The following is a 25,891-nucleotide window of genomic DNA, read 5'->3' as shown; positions in this document are numbered from 1 at the left end:
TTTAAAACATTGTGAGAAATGGATTCCTCTGAAAAAGCATAGATTTTAAAGTACAGGTAATTTCTCACTAAAATAATAAAAGACTTCTAGCTAGAAGTATTTTATTCCTATCTGAAAGCACACAAATTCGTCCAACAAGGGTGTTTTTTCTTTCATCATTTTCTCCCAACTCCGATGACCAATTGAGCTCAATTTTTTTTTTTTTATGCATATGTTGAGATACACCAAGTGAGAACACTGGTCTTTGACAATTACCAAAACTGTACCTTCCCTTTAAGGAACACGTTGCGTTGGATCAGACGAGTTGGTCTTATGGTTAGATTAGGGGCAAGCTTTTGCGTAGTTACGTAAGAGGCGGTGAACACCATTACAAAATTCTGAATGGATGTATATGGCACAATGGTACCAGGGTTTGCTCATCCTGGAGGTTGCTATACAAAAGCTTGCCCCTAATCACGAGGCGTAGCAACTGTCACGATAGTCTGAGGAATTCAAATGTAAGCATTGCATTGTAACTAAGCAAGTCATTGTACCAGAAATTATTCAAATTTAACTCGCAAATGGCTTATAGCAGGCTTGGTACAGTACCTCATCTTTGGAGTTGGTCAGACGTTCAATAAGCTCTTCTGACTTGCTGTACTGCACCCTTTCTAAGTCCTCACAGCGTCGTTGCCAGTCCAGCTCAGCTTGGGTCCTCGATCTCTCTAGATTAGCCTCTCTCTCTATAGCTAGAGATAACTCCTTCTTGTATCTGTGGATCATATTAAAAGCAGTGGACACTATTGGTAATTACTCAAAATAATTTTTGTTGCCAGACACACAAGGTCTGAAGGCCACTTCAAGGTGTGGGCTACAATTATTGTTGTCCAGAGGCCGTTGCCACCTACTCCTAGGGCTGAAACAGGGTTACCCCTTTTACAGTCCATACGGATGTAGGCTTGGGTATCATCAGTCCGAAGCCTAGCCGGAAGAGCAGAAAGCACTACCTCCCCAATCTTATGTAGCAAGTGTCACAACCGGGATTCGAACCCACACTCTGCTGATCAAACAGCAGAGCTTGAATCCCGAGCTCTTAATCGTTCGACGTTTGGTATTTCAAGCAATGGAGAGCTGTTGATAGTATAAAATGATTATTATTGCTATAATTAGAACTTGTCTTCCTTTACCTTTCTGTATCTTCTTTTCTCTGGACCAGTTCACCTTTGAGTTTGGTCTGGGTGTCTCTAAGAGTCGTTATGGTAAGATCCTTAGTGACCATGTCTTGGGAGACCTTGGCTAGCTGGGCATCCGAGTGCCGCCTTACATCCCCGATCTCATGCTGGAGTCTTTAAAAAGGGAAGGTATAATATCAAAGTCTAAGGGTCATATCACACGAGGCGATACTACAAGCAACCCGTTCCAGGCAATCTCCAAGAAGGAAAGGCATTACCATTTTCAATGTTCACGTATCTTTCTTGTTGATCGTAAGACAATGTTAGACAAATTGACTCATGTGCTACCAAAGTGGTCCTGTAACGAGCACTGCAGTTGGTTGCCTCCAAGTTGCCAGTAAAAGTTGCTTTGTGTGACAAGACCCTTTTATAGCGCACGTACATGTATCTACCAAACAAGGTACTCAAGGCACTGAGTACATGTATATGCAAATTTTCAGAAAGATAGGTTGCAGTGATGGATACTGAGACCCAGTTTATAAGGGTTTACAAGGTGCTACAGCGCAGCCACAGCCAGGAACACCGGGGTGAACCCTTTCTCTTTTCGATAAGTGCACTGGGTTCTTTTACATGCGTTACTTAAACACATGGGACCAACGCCTTTACGTCCCATCTGAAGGACGAAGCAATGGTTAAGTGTCTTGCTTAAGGACACAAGTGTCACGGCTGGGGATTCGAACCCACACTCTGCTGATCAGAAATACCAGAGTTTGATTTCGGTGCTGTTAACGGCTCGGCCATGACACTTCCACAATATACATTTGGTAGTCACTCTTAAGTGACTAGAGTGTGGGTTCGAATCCCAGTCGTGACACCTGTGTTCCTGAGCAAGACGCTTAACTACAATTGCTTCTCTCCACCCAGGGGGTAAATGGGTACCTGTGAGGGCAGAGATGGTTCTTGTGATTGGTTTAGTTGAGTAGCGCATGTAATTGTCGCACAGGTTGTAAACTCCCCGGGAATTGAGATTGTTTAAAGCCATTGGACACTTTTGGAAAAAAAAAATAACTAAAAGTTCACAGATTTACAAATAACTTACAGGGTTTACAGAAGGTAATGGTGAAAGACTTCTCTTGAAATATTATTCCATGAAATGGTTTACTTTTTGAGAAAACATTAAAACAATATCAATTCTCGATATCGAGAACTACGGATTTATTTTAAACACATGTCATGACACGGCGAAGCGTGCGGAAACAAGGGTAGGTTTTTCCGTTATTTTCTCCCGACTCCGATGACCGATTCAGCCTAAATTTTCACAGGTTTGTTATTTTATATATAAGTTGTGATACACGAAGTGTGGGCCTTGGATAATACTGTTTACCGAAAGTGTCTAATGGCTTTAAGGAATGATTTAAGGCCAAGTGACCAGGGGTAATGTCGGAAGCGCTTTGAGACGCCCTCAGGTGTGAAACAAGCTGTATAAAAAACTTGTTATTATTATTAAAATTAATGGCAAAGTTCCCTTGATGGGAAGATCATCTTAACAGTGTTAAATTTGAACCCTGTTTCCTCTACCCACTTTTCAATGGTGACCTCCTTCTCCTTGATGACGTCTTGGTAGGACCACTCCTCCCTCCTCCTCTCTACCTCCGTCGTCTCAAGCTTACTACTCAACTCTCTTATCTTGTCTTGGTACCCTCTCTCTACCTCACTATGGCTGCCCTTGATCTTCAGGACGGCTGCTTCTCGTTCCCGGGCGTACTTATCAAGGTCTGCGTGTCTATGGCAAGAAAATTGCAGAAATTGTAGGCAAAGTGTTGGCCAAAGGAGTGTGTGTGTGTCCTTTACACACAACGTTACAGAATTGTTAAGAAACAAAAATCGTCAAAATCACAGATTTACATAAAACTTATACGGTCTAATGATGATGGTAGTAGAAAACATCCCTTGAAATATTTCTGCTTGATTTTGAGGCCTCAGATTTAGATTTTAAGGTCTCGAAGTAGAGCATCTGAAAGCACACAACTTCATGTGACAAGGGTTTTTTCTTTCACCAATTGAGCTCAAATTTTCACAGGTTTGTTGTTTTGTACATGTATGTTGAGATACACCAAGTGAGAAGACTGGTCTTTCACAATTACCAATAGTGTCCACTGTCTAAGATCAATCCTTAGCTCTTTGTAAAGTTGGCTTCTCTTAAGGCAGTGGACACTATTGGTAATTGTCAAAGACTAGCCTTCACAGTTGGTGTATCTCAACATATGCATAAAATAACAAACCTGTGAAAATTTGAGCTCAATCGGTCATCGAACTTGCGAGATAATAATGAAAGAAAAAAACACCCTTGTCACACGAAGTTGTGTGCGTTTAGATGGTTGATTTCGAGACCTCAAGTTCTAAACTTGAGGTCTCGAAATCAAATTCGTGGAAAATTACTTCTTTCTCCAAAACTATGGCACTTCAGAGGGAGCCGTTTCTCACAATGTTTTATACCACCAACCTCTCCCCATTACTCGTTACAAAGTAAGGTTTTATGCCACTAATTATTTTGAGTAATTACCAATAGTGTCCACTGCCTTTAATAAAGTTCCATGAAAATTGTTATAATAATGTCTTACTTTCTATTGAAGTCCTCCATTGCTCGTTTAAGAGACTGTTCTAATATCTCCAACTGGCTCTCCAACTCAGCAATCCTGGTCAATACAAAGAGAGATGATAGTTTGTCTTTAGCTCTCACGCTGGGGGGACGTGTGTTGAAATAAACAAATAAAATGACATTGGGTTGTGCTCTGGTCATTGTCAGGAGATAATAAATGCCTAGTCCACAATAGTCTTGAAGTCAAGACGGTAATTGTTAAGCGCAGTGTGTAGTTAGTAGCGGCGTAGCTACGGGGATGATGCACACACCCTCGATCCCAGTATGTGTGTGCGAGTCAGTCGTGATTCCTCGCGCTACCTACGACTGTTGCATGTGTAACATCGCACTGTGACTGTTGCATGAACGGCAGACATATAGGCAGCGTCTAACGACTTGTCATCAAGTCTAAATCCACAAAAACTATTAGCCTTTATCAAATTTCTAAGTCACTAGTGAGTAAGAAAAGAAAGTAGTCGGCCCACTCAGCTGAGGAATTACAATAATGAATCAGTAATTCAGTTTGTTACAGGGCTTGAATTAACAACAACGGACCATAGGCCTCTGGCCTCTGTGGTTTTAGCGTGGGGCCAGTAAACATTATTTTCACTTAAACATTATAGTATATAAAAGTCTTACTTCTACACTGCCTTAACTTTGTAATGTTTTTAATTATGCCGCCACTGCCCACTCATACAGCACCAGATCTGGCTCACAAGGTAATTTAGTCTGACTGCTTGCTCAACTCATTTAGATTTGGGTAAATTTTTTGACCTACAAGCCTCGCAGTCTTGGATCCCCCCTCCCCCTCCCCCTAAACCCGACCCCCGTTGTGTACCTTGCGTCTTTCATGCCAGCCTGGTCATGTAACTCCCATTCTTTCTGCTTGAGCTGTTTCTGCAGATCTCGTACGTTAGAGTCAGCATCACCGAGCTGACATGATGCCCTCTCATTGACAGTACGGACTAGCTCTAACTCCTTACTCAGTAACTTCACCTGTAGACATTGATTATAATGGGTGCGTTTGTTTAGCTTCCCTGGGTCTACCCCCCGGTGCTCACTCTGGTGAGTCCCTGACAAGAGCTAATCGAACAATCACACTCGCCCTCTCGTGGTGACGTCATGCACCTCAGGTCACCCCCAAGTGACCGGGGTCGACCCAGGGAAGCTAAACGAACGCGCGCTATAATAATAATAATCAAAACCCCAATCATTCAAGCTCTACATTGGCTGCCCATACCACTATCCAATTCAAGATCCTACTTCGCACAGGCTCGTAATGGACTGGCTCCATTCTATATCAAAGACATCATCGCACCCAAACTTCAAACTTTCTCAATACATCTCCGCTCATCATCTACTGAACACCTGTACCTAGCTCCTGGTCCATGTACCCATCCTCGCTATGGTGAACAAGCCTTCTCTGTTTGCGCCCCCAAACTTTGGAACAATCTCCTTATCTAGGATTTGAGGCATTGCATGGTGAGGTATCAATGTGGTTTGCGGTAACACCATGTATGTATCTACTTGCCGGGTAGAGCTTGTTCATAGAGAACTGTCTTGCTTTATTCTACTGCCGCGGAGTAGATAATCAGAGGTTTGGGAGACTTCTCAGTTCTGAAAAGAACTGTCCTGCTTTTTAACTATTACCAGGGTGGATGGTATAGAAAATAGACTGGACTACTACTTTAGCTTATAGGATTGTAATTAACTGTACTGCCGCAGAGTCAGTTCTGAATTGGTCTCAACGTTTCGACTAGCTTGCTCTAGTCATCGTCAGGAGACGATCGTCATCCGCAATTCCCCAACTGTAAACACATTCAAAACACCTATTTAACTCATGAATGCGTATTTTTCCTCTTTTTTTTTGCAATTCAATGGTTTAATGAGTCTTGCAGCCCGTTGAAATTCAATGATCTTATTTGACCAGTGAATGCTAAACTGGTGAAATTGAATTATTCCTTATAACTGTTGAATAAGGGAATCAATGTCTGGTGAAGAGGTTTTCAACTAGTGGTTTAAACCCGCCGAAGCCTGGTTCTTGTTTACAGAGACAAAGTCAAGGTAAATTATCATCAACCAGGCCTCGGCGGATTTAAACCACTAGTTGAAAACTGATTCAACTCACTTTGATTTCCATTCATAAATACCTTTTCGGTCAAAAAACATCACCACTTTTGGGTCAAAAAGTAAAACAAATGCAAAAATTATAATTGTTCAATGATTTCTTTCAACACAACACCCCTCCAGCTATGAAATGGTAAGGCCCTCGGGTAAACAACTCCTTATAAGGGAATACTGTGCGCGTCGTGTGTATCGCGTGATGTGGCACAACTGTTCCAGCCGTTGCTCTCGACCAATGGGAATGAAGAAACTGTCTTATATGCACAGGTGCAAGCTCGCGTGTCATGTCAATGTTTCAACACTTTTTACTGGTGTTATATCATCCGTTCAAACACCCCCACGTGATGCCCTCTCGACCAATCAGAATGGATAAACTGTGTTAGGTATTTATGAATGCTGATTCAAAGGGACACATTCTGTTTGTTACTAATTTGTTAGTAATGAAGTTTCCAGAAAACTGTTTCTTAACGGTACACACCTTCATTTCATGAGCAAGCGCAGTAGCACTCAGATCATCCAGCTGATTCCGAAACTCATTTTCCCTCCTTCGTAAGACTTCATCAAATCCTGTTGACAGCTCCTGACGCTGGATATCAAGATCCTCCTCCACCTCACGGACCTGTCTCTGGAGGTTGCGTTTGATGTTGGCGAGGTTCGTCCGCTCATTCTCCGTCTCCAAATCTTTCGCTCTGCAATAAAGGAAGTAGTAATAATAACAATAATATTGGGTTTTTAAATAGCGCTTTAAACACCATGTCTCAAAGCGCTTCCAACATTATTACCCCTGATCACTGGGCCATTTCATTCCTTAAACCATCTCAGCTCCCTGGGGAGTATACAGCCTGTGCCGCCAAATATGTTGTGCAAAAAACTTAACCAACCACAAGACCATCTCTGCCCTCACAGGTACCCATTTACCCCTGGGTGGAGAGAAGCAGTTATAGTAAAGTGTCTTGCTCAGGGACACAAGTGTCACAACCGGGGCTCAAACCCACACTCTGCTGAACAGAAACACTAGAGCTTGAGTTTGGTGCTCTTATCAGCTCGGCCACGACACCTCAATGAAGTCAGTGTTTTGGTTTTTGTCAGTGCTGATTTATGGGCAAAATTATTAAAACATGAAGAATGATGATACAAGAAAATACTGCAAGAGTTTAAAAGAACGTTACAAAATTGGTAAGAAATAAAAAATCTTGAAGATCACAGATTTACATGCACGGTCTAATGATGATGATAGTAGAAAACATCCCTTGAAATAGTTCTGTCTGAAATGTCATATTTGATAAGCAAATAAATAGTCTGTAAAAATTTGAATTCAATTGGTCGTCGAAGTTGCGAGATAATAATGGAAGAAAAAAACACCCTTGTCACACATAGTTGTGTGCTTTCAGATGCTTGACTTCGGGCTCTCAAAATCAAATTCGTGGAAAATTCTTGAAATTACTCAAAAACTACATTACATGTACTTCCGAGGGAGCCGTTTCTTACAATGTTTTATGCTATCAAAAGCTCTCAATTGCTTGTTAATAATACCAGGTAAGTTTTTATGCTAAATATTATTTTGAGTATTTACCAATAGTGTCCACTGCCTTTAAAGACACTGGACACTATTGGTAATTGTCAAAGACCAGTCTTCTCACTTGGTGTATCTCAACATATGCATAAAATAACAACCCTGTGAAACATTGAGCTTGATTGGGTGTTGGAGTTGCAAGATAACTATGAAAGAAAAAAACACCCTTGTCACACGAAGTTGTGTGCTTTCAGATGCTTGATTTCGAGACCTCAAATTCTAAACTTGAGATCTCAAAATCAAATTCGTGGAAAATTACTTTTTTCTTGAAAACTATGTTACTTCAGAGGGAGCTGTTTCTCACAATGTTTTATACCATCAACAGGCCTGATACTTCACGGAGGCAACGGAGGCGATTGCCTCCGTTGCCCCTTGCCATTGCCTTGGTGCCCTTGAAATGCTCAAGTAGAAATTTACAATTTCCTGATAGGGTGCCCTTTGCCAAAGAGAAAATGCCTTGGTGCCCTTGCCCTTTCAAAAACGAAGTATACAGCCCTGCATCAACCTCTCCCCATTACTCAATACCAAGAAAGATTTTATGCTAACAATTATTTTGAGTAATATTTTGAGTAATTACCAATTAGTGTCCACTGCCTTTAAACATACTTACATCTTATATTGTTCAATATCTGTCTGCCTGTCCCTAATCCTTTGCTGGTAGTGCCTCTGGAGTTCATCTCTTGCCTGAGACTCCCTCTGTGCTGTCTGGCGTAGGTCGTCCAGACAAATCTTCAGTTCACTCACCTACATTTTATAACCATTGAAAAGAATTTTTTTTTAACCTGCCTTTACAACTACACAACATGCTGTAGGCCTATGGCGACTAGTGCAACTAGTGTCGTAGTCGCGACTATTTAAAATCATTAGTTGAGTCGCAACTGTACACCTGTGCTTTTTTCACAGAGTTTGGGAAAGTAGTGAGTAGCAGTGCTCACACCATATTTTTTATCCCCGATTCATATTTCCCATTGATTAGATTTTTGTGGTCCCCGTTGCTAAATGTTGAATTCCAACTGCCTCTAGCAACCATCAATGCTAGTGTATAGTTGTTCAACGATCTCGGGTACAGATAAGTACTTAGTATACAGTGCTTACACACATCAGAGCCCAATTTCATAGTGCTCCTTGGCACACAAATTTGCTTAGCATGAAATTTCTGCATTGACAGGTTTACCAAACAAATTTCCATTTGTTACATATTGCTTGTTAGTATGTTACTGGTATTCAGCCATTGTTTGCTTATAAAATCCTGAAAATCACATAAATATTTGGTTGGTAATCCTGTTTTTATCAAGGCAAAAATTTCATGCTCAGCAAACTTTTGCGCTTAGTAGCTGTATGAAATTGGACCCAGTTTAGAAAGTACTTAGTGTGCAGTCTGTTCACGTCAGTTGAAAGGCAGTGGACGCTATTGTTTATCACTCATAATAATTTTTAGCATAAAAACTTACTTGGAACAAGCAATGGAGAGCTCTTAATAGTACAAAACTTTGTGAGAAACAGCTCCCTCTGAAGTAACGCAGTCTTCGAGAAGGAAACAATTTCCCACGAATTTTATTTCGAGACCTCAGAATTAGATTTTGAAGTCCCGAAATCATGCATCTGAAAGCACACATCTTCAAGTGACATGGGTGTTTTTTCTTCCATTCTCGCAACTGCGACAACCAATGGAGTTCAAATGTTCACAGGTTTGTTATTTCATGCATTTGAGATACACCAAGTGAGAAGACTGGTCTTTGACAATTACCAATAGCGTCCATTATAATAGTAATAATATTATAATAACAAATTCTTATATAGCGCATTTCACAATAACCGTATCAATGCGCTTTACATTAGTGCCCTGGTCATAGGGCCAATAACATCCCTGTAATAAACTGCACCAATAAAGTATCTAAACACTTACAAATGGTCAGATTTATCGGAACCTAAAATAGTATACAAAAAAATAATTATTCATTTTTATTCACCGTTAATTTCTGCACATGTTGACACCTATTGTGTTCCGCTACGATGTTGTTTGGTGGTTTTATGGGCACTTGAGTGGCTTAAGGTCGAATTTCAAAAGTTGCAAAAGCCCCTATTCATCCCAATTCCAGAAGGGAACTCTCGTAAGCATCACACACAGACAAAATCAAGACAAAAGACACAAACTCGTTTCGTTTATTTGACCATGAAATTTACTGCCGTATCTTTAACTCTAAAACTGCTGATATCCTGTCCTCAGTTCTTAGTGTGTCCTCCATCACTGTCCTGAACGCCAAGGAGTCGTCTTCTCATACTCCCAATGAGACCTCTGATCTGTCCCTGGTCAATCCCCTGCCATTTCCTGATCAGGGTGCGTCGCAATCCCTCGAGAGTGATGTCAGGCTAGATGGACTTGTTCACTTTCTTCTGCGCAGAATTCACCATCGGACGGCCACTCCTTGGCAGGTCGTCCACATTTCCCTGAGTTTGGTAGCGATTCCACCATTTACTGACCGTCGCTGATAACATTCCAACTTGATGAGCTGCAGCTTGAATCGACATATCGGCTTCTATCAAACCAACGATCCGTCCTCTTTCCTGTTTGGTCAGTTGAGCCATCTGTCCTGTCATCTTGAAACACCTTTCCCTGTCTAACCATATCAAGGAATCTGGCTCTTGACCCATATTGATCTATGCCTCCCATTTTTGGCCCCTTTGCTTGGTTACTGACAATTAATGCTGTATGTTCATCGCAACCGATTTATCCAACACGCGACAAAAACAAAATCATTTGTAAAAGGCGGGCAAAAGAAACGCTGATCTTACTCGTCACTATCAATGATTTAGCTTGAATAGGGGCTTTTGCAACTTTTGAAATTCGACCTTATGCCACTCAAGTGCCCATGAATCCACCAAACAACATCGTAGCGCAACACAAGATGTGTCAAAATGTGTAGAAATTAACGGTGACTCGGAAAGAATAATTATTTTTTGGCACACTATTTCAGGTTCTGATATATCGGACCATTTGTAAGTGTTTAGATACTTTATTGGCGCAGTTTATTTCTCAGCTCCCTGGGGAGTATACAGCCCTGAGCTGCCTGTAAGGCGCTTGTGGCTTTTTCATACACAATATCAACCTCTACCCTCGCAGGTACCCATTTATACCCCTGGGTGAAGAGAAGCAATTATAGTAAAGTATCTTGCTCAAGGACACAAGTGTCATGACCGGGATTCTAACCCACACTCCGGTGAACCAGTACCAGAACTTGAATTGGATGCTCTTAACTACTCGGCCATGACACTCTAAGGTAATTCAAGTAATTAACAAATCAAGTAATTAACAAATCACCTCAGCATTCTTTGCCTGGAATGCTGTTTTCAGCTCCGAGAACACAACATCGTATCGTTCCAATTCCTGGTCTCGCTCTGCAAGAAGTCGAAGATTATACTTGAAATCTTCCTTCAGCTTCTTAAACTTTGCCGTCTCCCGCTCCAACTGTTTCTCCTTGTCCTTGACCGCTCCTTGTAAGGACTGGGTGCGAAGCTCTTGTAGCTCACGCCATTCTTTCTCCTTCTGAGCGGCAAGCTCCCTCAGGGATACATCCGAGGTGGATGGCAGGTTGCCGCCTAATGATTGAGACGGTTGGACAGACATTCTGTAGAAAAAGGTTTTTGAAAACATAGTAAACTTTTCCTAAAAACACTTCTTCTATTTTAAATGTGGTGTTCTCGGCCAATGATGTTACAAAAGAGCTGTTCCCAGATTTCCCTCTCCCTCATACATGCAGGTATTAAACCTGCTAGTCTGCAATCCATGTATCCCTTCTTTATGTACCATCATAAGCCAGGTGACATCGACCTCTTTCAAGAGCTCCCAGAAGACAAGGTTATTCCCTACTGGCTCAGGGTGGCGATAGCAGTGCCTTGCCAGTGCAAACCTCAATAAGACTAACATGACTAAAGGCCTTTTCTAACTATCGACCTTCGATCTGTGTCAAACCTTATCCGGATAGGGTTCGTGTTGGTCCGCTTCCACACTACACTAGCTCTGCTGGAATCAGCTTTTTGGATACACGTGTAACTTTCGATCCGGACATTATGCAACCATTTCACACTGCAAGGTCTTACACGGATCGAAATAGGATGCGTAGCGGCGCGAGTGTTTGCGTAGTAATGCAAAGTGGCGCACATAAACGCTTTACTGCGCGTCACGTCTACACCGCCATTCTACACGGATCAAATTAACCCAGAGGTGTTCACACTACGGCTTTCGATCCGTGTTGGAATCTTTGACACGGTTAGAGATTTATCAAACCACCTCCAGGTAGGCAGTTTCATCAAGTTGATTTCACGTGTACCAAAACACACACACACACAGCCCCCCCAAAAAAGAACGAAATGTATTAAATCATAACTCACATTTTGTACAACTCACAACTATGAGACTTGACAGCAGGCAGGAGCATCCATTTCAAAAAATTTTGAAATCGGATGAATATTTTCGGAGATATTGTAAAAAATAGAGAGCAACGACAGAAACCGGATGCTTGGCCTCGCGTGTAGCGCCCATTCGTTTGTGCATGACGTCACCTTTGAACCCCGTGGACAACGAATTTCAGAAATCTTTGGAAAGCGCCGAAGAAGCCCGAAGACGGTTTTTTGCGATGAGGGAGCACATGTTTACACAAAATGAGATAACGATTACATCATCGTGTAGCCGATAAAATTCCGCACATGGTACATCTAGTCGCATAGCTTTTACCATGAAAACCTATTTTTGTCGGCGTTTTCCGTTTTTTGAATCAAGATTTCTTCCAGAGATAATTATCAAAATTGAATGCGACTTTGTTAGTGCTAATTCCCATACTTTTAAGATTAACTTGTGAAAATTTGGTGTAATTTGATTATGTATTCTTCTCCCTCCGAGAGGTTTTGTTCAACCATTTCTTGCAAAGTTGTCCTAAATACGCACGAATGTACATGTAGGTCGCACAGTCTGCAAACCTCCCCATTGGTAGAGGGCGCTCGTCATATAGTGTGCCCTCTTCTGCCATAGACTGTGCATTAAACTTGGCCGTGGCCGATATGAAGAAAAACATAACAATTGAACTTGAACACAAGTACGTTTTTTGCACGATCCACGCTCATTAAAAATGGTATATCTCTGCAACCAAACATCCGATTTCAAAATTTTAAATTGATTTTTACTCCTTATAATACACCTTAACAGACCACATCTTGTCAGAGAAAAAAAATCACCTGCATTTAATTTCACTGAAACTGCCTACTCCAGGGCAGGGTTGGTTTCGACACGAATAAAGTGCCATATCCGGATCAATCCCATGTTGAAAAGTTGTAGGAATGTAGTGTGAAAAGGTCAGTGCACATTTATCCGGATCGTATCCATGTCCAACAAAGATATGTTTGTAGTGTGAAAAGGTGTAACTGTGAAGATTTTTGCACTAAGCTGAAAATACTATTTAGCACCAACTTTTTCCAAATGAGTTTTAAAACTAGATGCATCACAACATTGTTTTATCGTGCATGCAGGATGAAGTGCAAACGAACAGATGGTCTCAGACGGCATCGGTGCATGGTTGTTCAAAGGGTGACTGCTCTATATGTTCCGACACCCCTATGTTCCGACACCCCTATGTTCCGACAACTCAACGTATATTCCGACACCCCTATGTTCCGACACCCCTATGTTCCGACACCCCTATGTTCCGACATCCATATATTCCGACAACCCAAACACCCCTATGTTCCGACAACCCGCACCACGGTTTGTGTTAGCCATTTTTCACGAAAAACGGTGCGACTTAAAAAACTACACCTGACCGCAATTTAATCCTTAAACGTACTAGTAACCTGTCTTTATGCCGTCCCCCAGAGGAGTTAAATTAATATGAACAGTTTTATTGTGCTATAGCAACTTTGGTTTATTAAGGAGAGGGCTGGGTAACTAACTAATGGGGGAGTGTTAATTAATTTATTATTATTAATTGTTAACATATCATTATTATTATTATTAATTAACTTTTGTTCCTTTGCCAAAACATAGGATTCGAACTGCCTCTAGCTACCGGGCAACCTCGGTAGTCTAGTTGGTAAGGCCATGGAGGAAGAAAATTGTCTTCCTCCATGGTAAGACACTGCTCTAGAATTGCAAGGGGGGCCAATGGTCGTGGGTTCGTCAGTTTATGCATGGAGGTTCTACCTCCATGGTTTATGCAAATCCCAATCTTAAACAGTAAATACAAACGAGACTCCACAATTGATCCACGGCAAAACAAGGGTAAAACTTACCATATGGATAAAAAGGCGCTATCTTCAGTCACAAAACAAACACCAAAGGACGAAAGCAAAAACACCTTGCATGACTTGAGTGTCGCGGTTTCACTGTCTCTCTGTGTGTCAACAATAACTGTACAGCGCCACCAAGCGGCGGCCCACACCAAAAAATAAGAGACCGGCGCTCCGCCCAATAAATTAGTTTACTTTTTTTGCCAGACAACAATGATTAGCCTAATGAAGCCGCGGGCTACAAACGAAATCCGTATAGAACTTTCTTTTGTTGATAAACAAACCGCCTTGGTTGGTATGGACGCCCTTATGAATAGGATTTACGATTTATGGTGACAGGATTTACGATGATACAGTTATTGCAAATGCGTTTAATGATTACTTTGTAAAACATTGGTAACAAAATAGCTGGCAACCTCCCTCCATCGGATACTTTTGTTCGGCTCTTTTCTTGATGACAGATGTTCACATTCGATCCTTTTACTTAAATTCCATTACTGAGCTTGAAATTGTTGATGTTGTTAACAAATTCCAGGCTGGTAAGGCAGGTTGGGACGGTGTAAGTAGGGGCGGATCCAGGATTTTCCAGACGGGGGGGGGGGAGGGGGGGGGGGGGCGTGATTTTTTTCCAGAATGAAAGACCGTACCATTTCCAGGTAGCACTTATTTTTCTGTATTACGAAATTGCCACTGTCGTTAGTGCTTTCAATGGGAAAGTTGTTTATTCTAAATCGTTTTCTTTTTTAAACAAAGGAATCCTCTAACAAAACATAGGAAAAAAATTGCCGCCATGTGCAGGGCAAAATTGTATGGCCCTGCACCAAAAGCAAAGAACAGTGGCGCTTACGGAAGCAGTGGTGATCAATGGAGAAAAAAAATATATTCATTGGAAAAAAAGCCCGGACTTATAAAAACCTTCAGCTATACTCTTGAATCATTCTGGAACTAAAAATGTTAGAGAGATGCAATTTGTACCCGAGTCGCGGCTTCCACACTTCTTGATAGCGAAAAGCTCAAGTAAGCGGGGTTGCTCAGAAACGATTTCAACAGCCTCCCTGAAGTAACGTAGTTTTCGAGAAAGAAGTAATTTGCGACGAATTTGATTTCCAGACCTCAGAAATACATTTTGATGTCTCGAAATCAAGCATCTGAAAGCACACAACTTTGTGTGACAAGGGTGTTGTTTCTGTCATTATTATCTCGCAACTTCAAATTTTCACAGGTTTGTTATTTGTATGCATATTATGTTGAGATACACCAAGTGAGAAGACTGGTCTATATAGTTACGGTAAGTAGCAGTATATAGCAATGCTTTTTTGAACACTTGAAACCAAAACTCTACTAGTTTTTTCGTACTAGTATTTAGTTTTATTAAAGTCATCAACTACAAGGCTGACAGTTCAAAATAAAGCATTATGTAAACATTAAAAACATATCAAGGTTCAAGGTTCATTTTATTTCCACAGTTTTAAAAGACAAACAAACCAACAATATCAAACATAATGTACAACGCACATAATTATTAAAATAAAAACACGGAAAATAAATTACTCTGGGTATTTTATTAGGCACAAAATAAAACAGAATAAGATTATCATATTCCGTCAAAAAGAAAGATCCCCCATCTGCAAAGAACATTGCCCCCCCCCCCCCCCATCACCCGAAAGAGTTCGTCGACAAAATGCATTCTCCTATATAGACGATGTGACCTGTGACATCACTTGTCACTTGGGTTTCCTGCAGGCACGATTTTGTTCACAGCCTAATGGAAGAAAACATGAAACCTTATAACAATTATTTTATGGACATTGCACTGTCTAATTCTTATCAACTTTGGATATGATGAAAAGGGGCACATCTCAAAACTTCTCCAGCTTTTACTTTCATATCTCTTGGTTTGATGTGGAAATTATGATACAAGATGTCAACTTCCCATTCGATCAGTGCAGTATATTGCCTGCCAGAAAATCCAAAGAATGTGCAAGGTCTCACTTATTGTAAACAAAGGTCACATGGTCTATTTAATCCGACAGAAAGAGCTTTAAAAAGCGAGTTTGAAGAATTGTATTCCATATAAAACATCATAAATCTGTAGGCTAAATTGGTATAACATTATTATAGAAACCTCATGGGTTCTGGGTCAGTGCATCAACTATCTAACTTGGGTCCCTCACTTCGCAAAATGGGTAACTAGTTTAACATGATTGTATTAATTAAACGTACCACCTTATATAGTTTCTTTGACTCCGCATTTAGCCCCAACCTTATGCCAAAATGAAAAACAAAACAAAGCAAGACATTACCATCGACCCCGGATAATGTTGTTAGAGGACACTTGTTTATCCCCCTCCCCCCCCCCCCCAACAAAAACAAAACCGGGAAAGTACTGAGCATACAGTGATTACACACATCGGCGAATAAGGTAAAACAAAATAGTAATAATTAGTTTCTGTTACTCCTTATGTTGCCCCAACCTTCTCCCAAAATTAAAAACAAATTAAACAAAACAAGAAACAGTTCCCATCGACCCCGGATAAACATGTTGTTAGAAGACGCTTAATTCCCCGCCCCCCCCCCCCCAACAAAAACAAAAAACCCGGGAAAGTACTGAGCAACAGTGCTTACACACATCGGTGTATAAGGTAAAACAAAACAGTATTAATTATCCCCGACGCAAATGAACTAACATTAATAATGATGATAATAATAATAACAAGTTCTTGTTTCACTGTAGCCGTCTCAATGGCTTTACATTCAGTGTCCTGGTTATTGGGCTAAAAACATTCCCTTTTCAATCTTTCTCAGCTCACTCGGGAGTATGGGCGACCGTAGCGCTCCAAAGGTAATATCGAACCCCCACTATCGCAGCTACTCATTTATACCATACCATTGGGTGAAGAGAAACATTTATACTCTCTAAATGTAAAAGCGTGAAAAACACCACTCTTTACATTTCGAGCTGTCCTTCATATGGCTCTTCAAAAAGAGTGGTGGTTATTTCACTCTTTTAGAGGGGTTTCACTCCAGGACAGTGTGAAAAATCACTCAAAAAGATGCAAACTTCAATCTAAAAGAGTGAAAGACCACTCGAAAAAGAGTTGTCCTTCATATGGCTCTTGAAAGAGTGATTTTTCACTCGTTTACATTAAAGGCAGTGGACAATATTGGTAATTATTCAAAATAATTATTGACATAAAAACTTTCTTGGTGATGAGTAATCGGGAGAGGTTAATGGTATAAAACATTGTGAGAAACGGCTCCCTCTGAAGTGACCTAGTTTTCGAGAAAGAAGTAATTTTCCGTTAGTTTGGTTTCGATACCTCAGATTTAGAACTTAAGGTCTTGAAATCAACCATCTAAACGCACACAACTTCGTGTGACAAGGGTGGTTTTTTCTTTCATTATTATCTCGCAAGTTCGATGACCGATTGAGCTCAAATTTTCACAGATTTGTTATTTTATGTATATGTTTATGAGATACACCAACTGTGAAGGCTATAGTCTTTGACAATTACCAATAGTGTCCACTGCCTTTAAGAGAGTTGTACAGATCTTGCTCATGGACGCAAGTGTCACGACCGATAGTCGAACCCACTAAACTTGTTTAAAATTGTTTAGAATGTTGCAAGGCAATGCGAACATCTGTATTCTCTCATGGCCAGGCAGCAGAACACTCCAAACGGGAAGAAGAAGATGGCGCATAAAATCCCGCACGCAGTAAACTGCTCTTGCATGACTCCGGATTGGCACTTGGCGCAGGTACGGGCCGTGAGGACAATGTGTGAAGTTGTTGTGCCGGTAACAGTCGTCTGGCCACCAAGTTGGTTGTAACCTGCAGGGTACTCTGTGAAAGAAACATTACGGAATTGGTAAGAACAAAAAATCGTCGGGATCACAGACTTAAATAAAACTTACACGGTTAAATGATAACGAGATTAAAAAACATACCTTGAAATATTTCTGTATAAAATGTCACATTTAATGAAAAATAGATAGATAAAACTACACATATTGTATGAGTCCTAAGTAATAACTATCTATGTGAGATCGACCTCTGGCCTATTCCAAATAAACTGTGACACACTTACGTGTGTTCGTATTTGATTAAGTATTGACTGATCAAATTGATTGGGTCGGGTTTGTTAAAGCTTAGTAATGAGCTTGATTATATTCCTTTATAGGCAATCTCAATACTAAGTAAACCTTATAGACCATGGTGAACTGTGTTAACAATAAGTGTGACATTGTACATTCTTTGGCTAGTCTGGCAGGCAAGATACTGCACTGACTATATCGGAAAGTTGACATTTTGTGTCATAATGTCCACATCAATCCAAGAGTTATAAAAGTAAAAGCTTGACAAGTTTTGAGATGTACCCCTTTTATTATATCAAACGTTGAAAACAATTGGACAGTGCTATCTCCATAAAATATCAGATGTCATGTTTCTTCCATTAGGCTGTGTACAAATCATGCCTGCAGGAAGTCCAGGCTTGGTGGCTCTTTTGTAAACATGTGACGTCACAGGTCACACCGTCTATAATAATCCACTAAACTGGGTCAGAGTTTATTAGTTCGATTATATGGTAGGTATTTTGAAAATGACTTACGGTATTGTGTCGGTGGGTAAGCAGAACCTTGCGGTGGTGGGTAAGACCCCTGAGTCGGCGGGTAAGCGGCGCCCTGTCCTGGCGGTGGGTAGCCCCCTCCTTGGACAGGTGGTGGGTACGCGGCTTGGTTGCCTGCGGCTGGCACACCACCTACCGGGGCATACTGCACGTTTGGTGGGGCAGTCCACTCCGGGTTGTACGCCGGGGGTTGGTCACTGGGGTTGAGACCGGGCATGGGACCGGCGGGCATGGGACTGGGCGTGGGCATCGGCACGGCCGTCTCTAGACTCGATCCATCGGCGGGCTTTCCGTTAGGAATAGGCTCCATGGCAGTAAAATCAGTGAATTCTTGTTGAAACGAATGAGATTCGATATGGCAAGGAATCTAAAGTGGTACTAATTCATGCTGAATAATGGTGAGGATCTCATGTGATTAGCATCACGTCATTGCTGTGTAAAAAAGTTCAGACTTTGAACCGAGTGGGATTATACGCCTTGTGTACGTCAATGTTGCGCAATATTGTTGACATATAGGCCTAAGATTATAACTTAGCGGATATGATTGACGTTGTATAAATAACAAAGATTCTCAAGGGCGAACTTGTTACCTACGGCAGTGCCCGAACTGGCACCTTCGGGCTGGGGCCAATTTCATAGAGCGGCTTAAGCAAAAAATTTGCTTACGCACGAAAATAGCTCGCTTATTACATGTTACTGGCAAAAATTTCATGCCATATACATTGCTTGTGACTGGTATTTAGCTGTGGTTAACTTAGCATAACAATTGAGTGGAGTCTGGGTCGGTAATCAGATTTTACTAAGCAAGGATTTTTTTGCTTAAGCAAAATTTTGTGCTTAAGCAGCTCTATGAAATTGGGCCCTGGACCGGCGTTTCATGGTGCCGTTGAACAGAGCGTCCTACACTCTAAAAACGAAAGAGTTGAATCCAACACTTGCATGAGTTCGGTGAGTGACTACACTTTGAAAGTGTTGGATCCAGCGTTTCGTTTGTTAAATCTAGCGTTTTAAATTTTTGACGCAACGCAAAAAGGATTAGTTCATAATTTTAAGTGTTATTTGAACGTTTCTCAAAAGAATTCCTTTGAATTGTTGAATCGGCTTTTTAAACGTTAAACTGGCACTTTAATTGTTGACCGAATACTTTAAAATGCTGGATATAACATATAAAATGCTGGATTCAACACTCTTTCAAAGTGTAGTCACTCACCGAACTCATGCAAGTGTTGGATTCATCTCTTTAGTTTTTAGAGTGTAATAAGCAACACCATTAAATGTACTGCCGCCGATATCAACAAAACCTTCCTAACTTGAGATTAATCTTAAGACTTCGGACGAGTCCGCTCCATCCGAACACGTTAGGACGCATTGAACCCATCCTAAGTTGGGACATGTTGGTTAGGACGGGTTACTCAACGTCCTAAACTTGAGATAAGATTTATCGGCGTCGATGGGTGAGGGACGGGGGTGGGGGGGACATGTCCCCCCTCACTTTTTAGACTGGGGCAGCGTATCAGATGTCCCCCACTCCTCCCCCACTCTTTGATGGACTGTTTTGTTCGAAATATGCAACAAAGTATAAATACATAATTTTATAATATCCATTTTGCCTTTTTGACACTTGAGCCCAAACTGCTCATATGGATTTTACTAAATTTTGTGCCTTGTGTGATTCTAAAAAAGAAATAGGTAAAACATTTTGCACGCATGTATATGTTATGGTGTAAACCGTGGACGTCTCTTTGTTCTCCCATTGTTTAGACATAAATATTTTTCAGACGTCCCCATTGGTTCTGCACACAAAATCTACCCAGGACTGTCCCGGGTGTGAGTGAGAAATTGACCCTTTCTCATAAACCACGTTATTGCAGGGGAATCGTTCCTCACAATATTTTATACTATAAACAGCTCTTCATTGTTTGTCACTAAATACGTTTTAATGCGAACAATTATTTTTAGTTATGACCGATAGGGAACATTTTTTGTTTGGAGGTAAATTAGATACTGTATTATTTCACATCGAAATGAAAAAGTGGTGGCGCCATTATACGGAAACCTTTACAGGCAAAATACACGGTTATAATGTGCATGCGCGCCTAGAAAAGTTTTGCTTACTTGAGAAATCGTGGTTAAGTACGTTTATGATGCTTAGCACCTTTTTTTCCCGGCTACATTAAAGGCAGTGGACACTATTGGTAATTACTAAAAATATTTGTTAGCGTAAAACCTTTCTTGGTGACGAGTAATGGGGAGAGGTTGATGGTATAAAACTTTGCGAGAAACAGCTCCCTCTAAAGTGCCATAGTTTTCGAGAAAGAAGTAATTTTCCACGAATTTGATTTCGAGACCTCAGATTTAGAACTTGAGGTCTCGAAATCAACCATCTATACGCACACAACTTCGTGTGACAAGGGTGTTTTTTTCTTTCATTATTATCTCGCAAGTTCGATGACCAATTGAGCTCAAATTTTCACAGGTTTGTTATTTTATGCATATGTTGAGATACACCAACTGTGAAGGCTAGTCTTTGACAATTACCAATAGTGTCCACTGCCTTTAGGCACACACAATATGCTACCGGAAAATACTGCTTGGCGAATTTCTTTCCCGAGCAAAAATTGAACGTGGCACCAGCCCGAACAAAGCAAACTTTATGTAAATTTGGCTTGTAACCTGTATAAAATCACTACTCTTCTGTGCTTAGCAAGTTGTTGTGCATACAGTCTTTAGATTACTATTTGCTTACCGGTTAACAACTTGACGAAATGGGGCCCAGAGGCAGAGCACAGCATGAAGCACATCGACCACGCCCAGGTGTCGTCCTGCTATACAAGTGAGAGTATAGTGCCGTCAATTCCCGTGATTTGCCCCGGTCAGCATCCAACCCTGAGCTCAGAGTCGAAAGGAGGCCGCAGCGCCTGTAGGCACACAATGCCTCCACAACAATGAAACCTCTAGCTATACAATAACGGAATACCTCAGGAATTCAGTCATCAGCCGACAACATTCCAACAGAAAAGGAACCAGCCGTCGATTTCACAAAACTCTTCCTAACTTAAGACTTATCTTAGAACGAATCCCAACCCTGCACTGATAGCATGCAGACCTTTCTAAGTTAGGACGAGACAAGACGAGTCCTAACTCTTTGTGAAATCGACGGCAGCGAAACTAGAATGTTCAGCTTCGCAATAACGTGCTGAAAGAAACCAGATATATAGAAATTTTGACCATAACAATCTCTCCTTGTTATGGTCACAGTTTGTACCACCATAGAGACTATAGCCATGTTAGCATTGGACTTAATTTGGGTCAACTAACCGAGCTAATGGGTAACTTACCCATTTAAGTCCAATGCAAACAGCCCAGGAGGTTTTCCTCCCAGGTAACTCTGTCTTTCCTCTATGCTTAAACCGACCCGAATGGATAGTTTAAAGGTACACGTTGCTTTGGATCGGTCGAGTTGGTCTTTGAAAAGCTTTTGTTATAAAATTGATATGGTTAGAAAGATGTTGTAAAAGTAGAATACAATGATCTACACAAATATGCCCCAAAATTGCGTGGTTTTCGTTTTACATCGTCGACTAACACGGTCGGCCATTTATGGGAGTCAAAAAGTTGACTCCCATAAATGGCCGACCGTGTTAATTCGCGACGTAAAATGAAAACCGTGCAATTTTGAGTGATACTTGTGTGGATCATTATATTCTACTTTTAAAACATCTTTCCAACCATATACATTTCATAACAAACGGTTTCAAACGCTTTTTTATAGACCAACTCGTCCGATACAAGGCAACGTGTTCCTCTAACCGAGCCAAAGGTGCCCAGGAAGATTGACCAGGTCAGTTTAACCGAACCAGAAAGTCCAATGCGGACGCGACGACTCGGTTAAATCTCCCATCCGTCCGTGACACGAAGAAGCTGACATGTTTTGTCATGCGGTGAAGAATAATATTTTCGTGATTATCGAACTATTCAATGTCACGCAGGGGGCCAGCTCGGTTACATTATCCACGGTCTCGGTTAGTTTACCCGAGTCAAATAAATCCAAGGACGCTGGTAAGATGCGAACACGGCTTATGACTCAAGTCCCAATCCCGTCGCTAGAAAACTGTTCTGCATTACCCCAAACCTGTTCATGCTTAGGGACCTCTCGCACGAGAACGGGACTTGAATCAAGTCTAACCACCATGGTACCACAGAACTCGGAAAAGTACTGTATTATATAATGGGTAAAACATACAATGAATAATCTCCCTCCTTGAAAGTTTTGATCAAGAAAGGAAAACAATTCATTGATTTGTTATCAGGCCTGAAGTTGCAGAGGTAATGCTGTTGACACTAATTGAAATTAATTTTAGCCGGTTGTCATGAACTTGAATTGCTAAAAACAAACTCAACCTGATGTGAAAATAGAACTCAAAACACAGAGATGTTCAAATCATAGAATACAATTTATTTTCTATTTCAAAAGATGTGAATTTTTTAAACGCTATACACAGTGGTTGTACTGAAATGAAATACCTCTTAAAATTAATGTCATCTACAATTTCGGTCATATCTCGTTGGCCCCCCCCCCACTCCTCTGCCCCCTTTCGATGTTGGTTCGTATTGACGGTCTTCTTCTGCGTTACAGTAAACATTGAGGGGGCGGGAGGGGCGGGAGAAGTTGTTTATTATATAACGTTAGAAACGAGTAGCACAAGCATTTTGGCCGGGATTGTAGACATGGATCAGCAACTATAACTATGGCCTCAACATTGCAAATGTCAAAATCAAATTCTTGGAGGGCGTAACTCCATCTTAACCTCTGATTCTTGTTCTTAATTTTCTGAACAAAAACATTGGGTTGTGTTGCTGCATCTAGATAAATCTCAAAATGTTGCAAACCAAAAACAACGTTTCTTTCTCAATATTGGAATAATTTTGCTGATGACGATTTACTGACTCAACTCCTACATCACTGGCGTCAGTAGCAATTTTAAACGGCTTCCAGTTTACGCTCGTTAAATATGACGTATTAAATAAATAAATAAATAAATAAATAAATAAATAAATAAATAAAGCCCACCAACCACAGACTATAGGTCTCCCAAAACAGTGACTGATCACTCTAAATTGAAACCCATCTCCTATAAATAGGCCCACAAACAAATCTCTCCCATACTTCAGTTTCCTGACGATGACTTCCGCGATAGTGAGCTTTAATGGAGAGGTGTCCCTTCGGTCCACTCAAGTTTAAGGATAGACTTGTCCCAGTCGATTTTCTATCTTCTGCCGATTTTCCAGTTAATAAGCAGGACACTTCTTTACCGAACCGAGAAGTCTCCCGAATTCCGAAAATCTATACTCCACATGGACAGCGAAAATCCCCTCGATCAACTAACGCAAAGGTGTAGGATTTCCAGCCAACTTCATCTCCAGGTAATAGGTAAAAAGCAGGACAGTTCTTTTTCAGAATAGAAGTCTCCCGAATTCAAGAAAATCTACTCTTGTATTTTTTAGAATGTTTCTTGGCAACTCGAGCACACACGTTCCCTCATGCTGATACAGCACAGTACTCCTATCGGAAAGCAAAATACAGCCAACAAGATTCCCGACATCGTGAACTGCTCTTTTACCGTCCCGGATCCGCCGCAGTTGGGGCAAGGGATGCTTGAGAGTTGTTGGTAGTCGTCGTCGTACTCGGTAGAATCTTAACAAATGAAGAGGAAAAAAACACCATTGTTTAATTCGTCTTTTCTATGTAAATTTGACGTGCCCTACTATAGCCTTTAGTAGGTTTATGCTTCAAATGAATACACATCTCATAATACTTCTAATCATTATCATCAGCACTCTTCATTAAAAATGTTGGTTAATCTAGCGAGACCCAAACCCGATGTTTAAAGGTACAGGACACACCCTTAGGTAATTGTCAAAAACCAGTATTCTCACGTGGTGTATCCAAACATATGCATCAAAAAACAAACCTGTGAAAAATTGACATCAGTTGGTCATCCGAAGTTGCATGAGAACAATGAAAGAAAAACCACCATTGAGGCACAAATTTGTGTGCTTTCAACAGGTGCATCTTTTGCCTGAAAATACCTTTAAGAAAATGTGTAAAAAATAATGATAATCTCGCGAGACCAAAACCCAATGTTTAAAAACAGCGACAACTTACCATTGGTAGCACACTGCTGGTTTTGCGGGGCTGCCGTGGGTTTGTCGAACACGTACACGGCTTGCTCTGGACACGAACCATCGATTGGCTTTTCATTTGCATTGGGAGCCATTGTTCTTAGTGGCTTTATACTATATCGATGATATAAACACGGTTCACAAACAGCATCCACAAAGGTTTGAAGAGCTGATACAGAAATGTTAGCACGTGCAATCACTGCTCACAGTCTCCAGATTGACACGAACAGGTTGCTATAGGAAGAATGGCCCTGCTCAGTTTATTACGAACATCTTTATACCCGATTTAAATTGAGAAATGGTGTTAAATACCTCAAACCTCAACATTCTGTGAAAACATAGTCGTCCGGTTTTTACAAAGCTCTTTTTATACAGTCGCAATTTCCGGGGGGAATTACATTCCCGGAAGCGTTTTTTTTTCCTAGGACGAACGTGGGCAATTAACATAAAATGTTCCAATTTAAGTAACTGTCAAATTTGTTCTAATTTGAATAGCCGTTACTTAAATTGGAACATTTTATGTTAATTGCCCACGTTCGTCCTAGGAAAAAAAAAAAAACGCTTCCCGGAACATAGGGCCCTTATTCGGGGTCGATTTCACAAAGCACTAAGATTCGTCGTAAAGGCAGTGAACACTATTGGTAACTACTCAAAATAGTTATGAGCATAAAATCTTACTGGGTAAGGAGTAATGGGGAGAGGTTGATAGTTAAAAACGGTGCGATAAACGGCTCCCTCTGAAGTGACGTAGTTTTCGAGCAAGAAGTAATCTTCAACGAATTTGATTTTGAGACCTCCCATGGTCGTTACCAAGTCAGTTTTTAAGTTAATATGTGTTTTGAGTAATTACCAAACGTGTACCTTCCCTTTAAATGATCACATTAATTCTTAAACTGCATGGTGGTTTTCAGATTTTGCAATGATCTATATTTTGGGACTTTCCGTATGACACAGGGTCGATTTCCCAATACAGGTCACAGGGCAGTGCTTCCGGTAATAGTTGCAGCATCCCATGGAGACAAATTGGAATTTTATATTCCGTCATGATCTGGAATTAAAAATGATTTACAGGAAACGATATGATAGCCAAGACCCACAGTTGAAATAACATTCAAGCGGAAATTATGGTTTTGAAGGCACTGGACACGTTTGATACTCAAAATATATATATTTAAGCTTGGAAACTTACTTGGTCACGAGGAACGGAGAGCTTTTGATGAGTAGACAACATTGTGAGAAACGGCTACCTCTGAATAACGCTGTGGGGTTATTTGTTTTTGTGGGTTTTTTTTTTTGAAAGAGGCGATTTCCTAACATT

At 40.9% G+C, this 25,891-nt stretch overlaps 3 protein-coding genes across 4 annotated transcripts in view; all 3 read right to left on the bottom strand.

Annotated features, from left to right (window-relative positions):
* LOC139944429 (coiled-coil domain-containing protein 57-like) overlaps positions 1 to 21,247 on the bottom strand; it is a 32,883-nt gene extending 11,636 nt beyond the window's left edge. The window contains exons 1-9 of one of the 2 annotated variants that reach the window (XM_071941446.1): positions 21,137 to 21,247; positions 10,806 to 11,112; positions 8,097 to 8,230; positions 6,392 to 6,602; positions 4,628 to 4,785; positions 3,773 to 3,847; positions 2,734 to 2,934; positions 1,167 to 1,325; positions 589 to 751 (exon numbers count right to left, since the gene is read on the bottom strand). In XM_071941446.1, coding sequence (XP_071797547.1) covers positions 589 to 751; positions 1,167 to 1,325; positions 2,734 to 2,934; positions 3,773 to 3,847; positions 4,628 to 4,785; positions 6,392 to 6,602; positions 8,097 to 8,230; positions 10,806 to 11,111 — 1,407 coding nt within the window. In that variant the 5' untranslated portion in view covers position 11,112; positions 21,137 to 21,247. Of the gene's footprint in view, positions 1 to 588; positions 752 to 1,166; positions 1,326 to 2,733; positions 2,935 to 3,772; positions 3,848 to 4,627; positions 4,786 to 6,391; positions 6,603 to 8,096; positions 8,231 to 10,805; positions 11,113 to 13,765; positions 13,865 to 21,136 lie in introns of those variants that run through there. The other variant, XM_071941445.1, reaches the window with a different exon arrangement.
* Positions 15,306 to 18,823, bottom strand: LOC139944638 (uncharacterized). Its single transcript, XM_071941699.1, has 2 exons — positions 18,373 to 18,823; positions 15,306 to 17,606 (listed from the first exon to the last, which is right to left on the bottom strand). Exons 1-2 carry the CDS (start codon positions 18,698 to 18,700, stop codon positions 17,377 to 17,379), a joined length of 558 nt encoding a protein of 185 aa, XP_071797800.1. The 5' UTR covers positions 18,701 to 18,823; the 3' UTR covers positions 15,306 to 17,376.
* A 1,695-nt stretch (positions 21,248 to 22,942) lies between the features above and the next one.
* On the bottom strand, positions 22,943 to 24,853 carry LOC139944447 (uncharacterized). Its single transcript, XM_071941466.1, has 2 exons — positions 24,557 to 24,853; positions 22,943 to 24,085 (listed from the first exon to the last, which is right to left on the bottom strand). Exons 1-2 carry the CDS (start codon positions 24,666 to 24,668, stop codon positions 23,892 to 23,894), a joined length of 306 nt encoding a protein of 101 aa, XP_071797567.1. The 5' UTR covers positions 24,669 to 24,853; the 3' UTR covers positions 22,943 to 23,891.
* Positions 24,854 to 25,891: the final 1,038 nt, after the last annotated feature.

Source organism: Asterias amurensis, chromosome 11 (genome assembly GCF_032118995.1).
Source record: "Asterias amurensis chromosome 11, ASM3211899v1".
NCBI lineage: Eukaryota > Metazoa > Echinodermata > Asteroidea > Forcipulatida > Asteriidae > Asterias > Asterias amurensis.
This window is presented reverse-complemented; position numbering and strand designations above follow the sequence as displayed.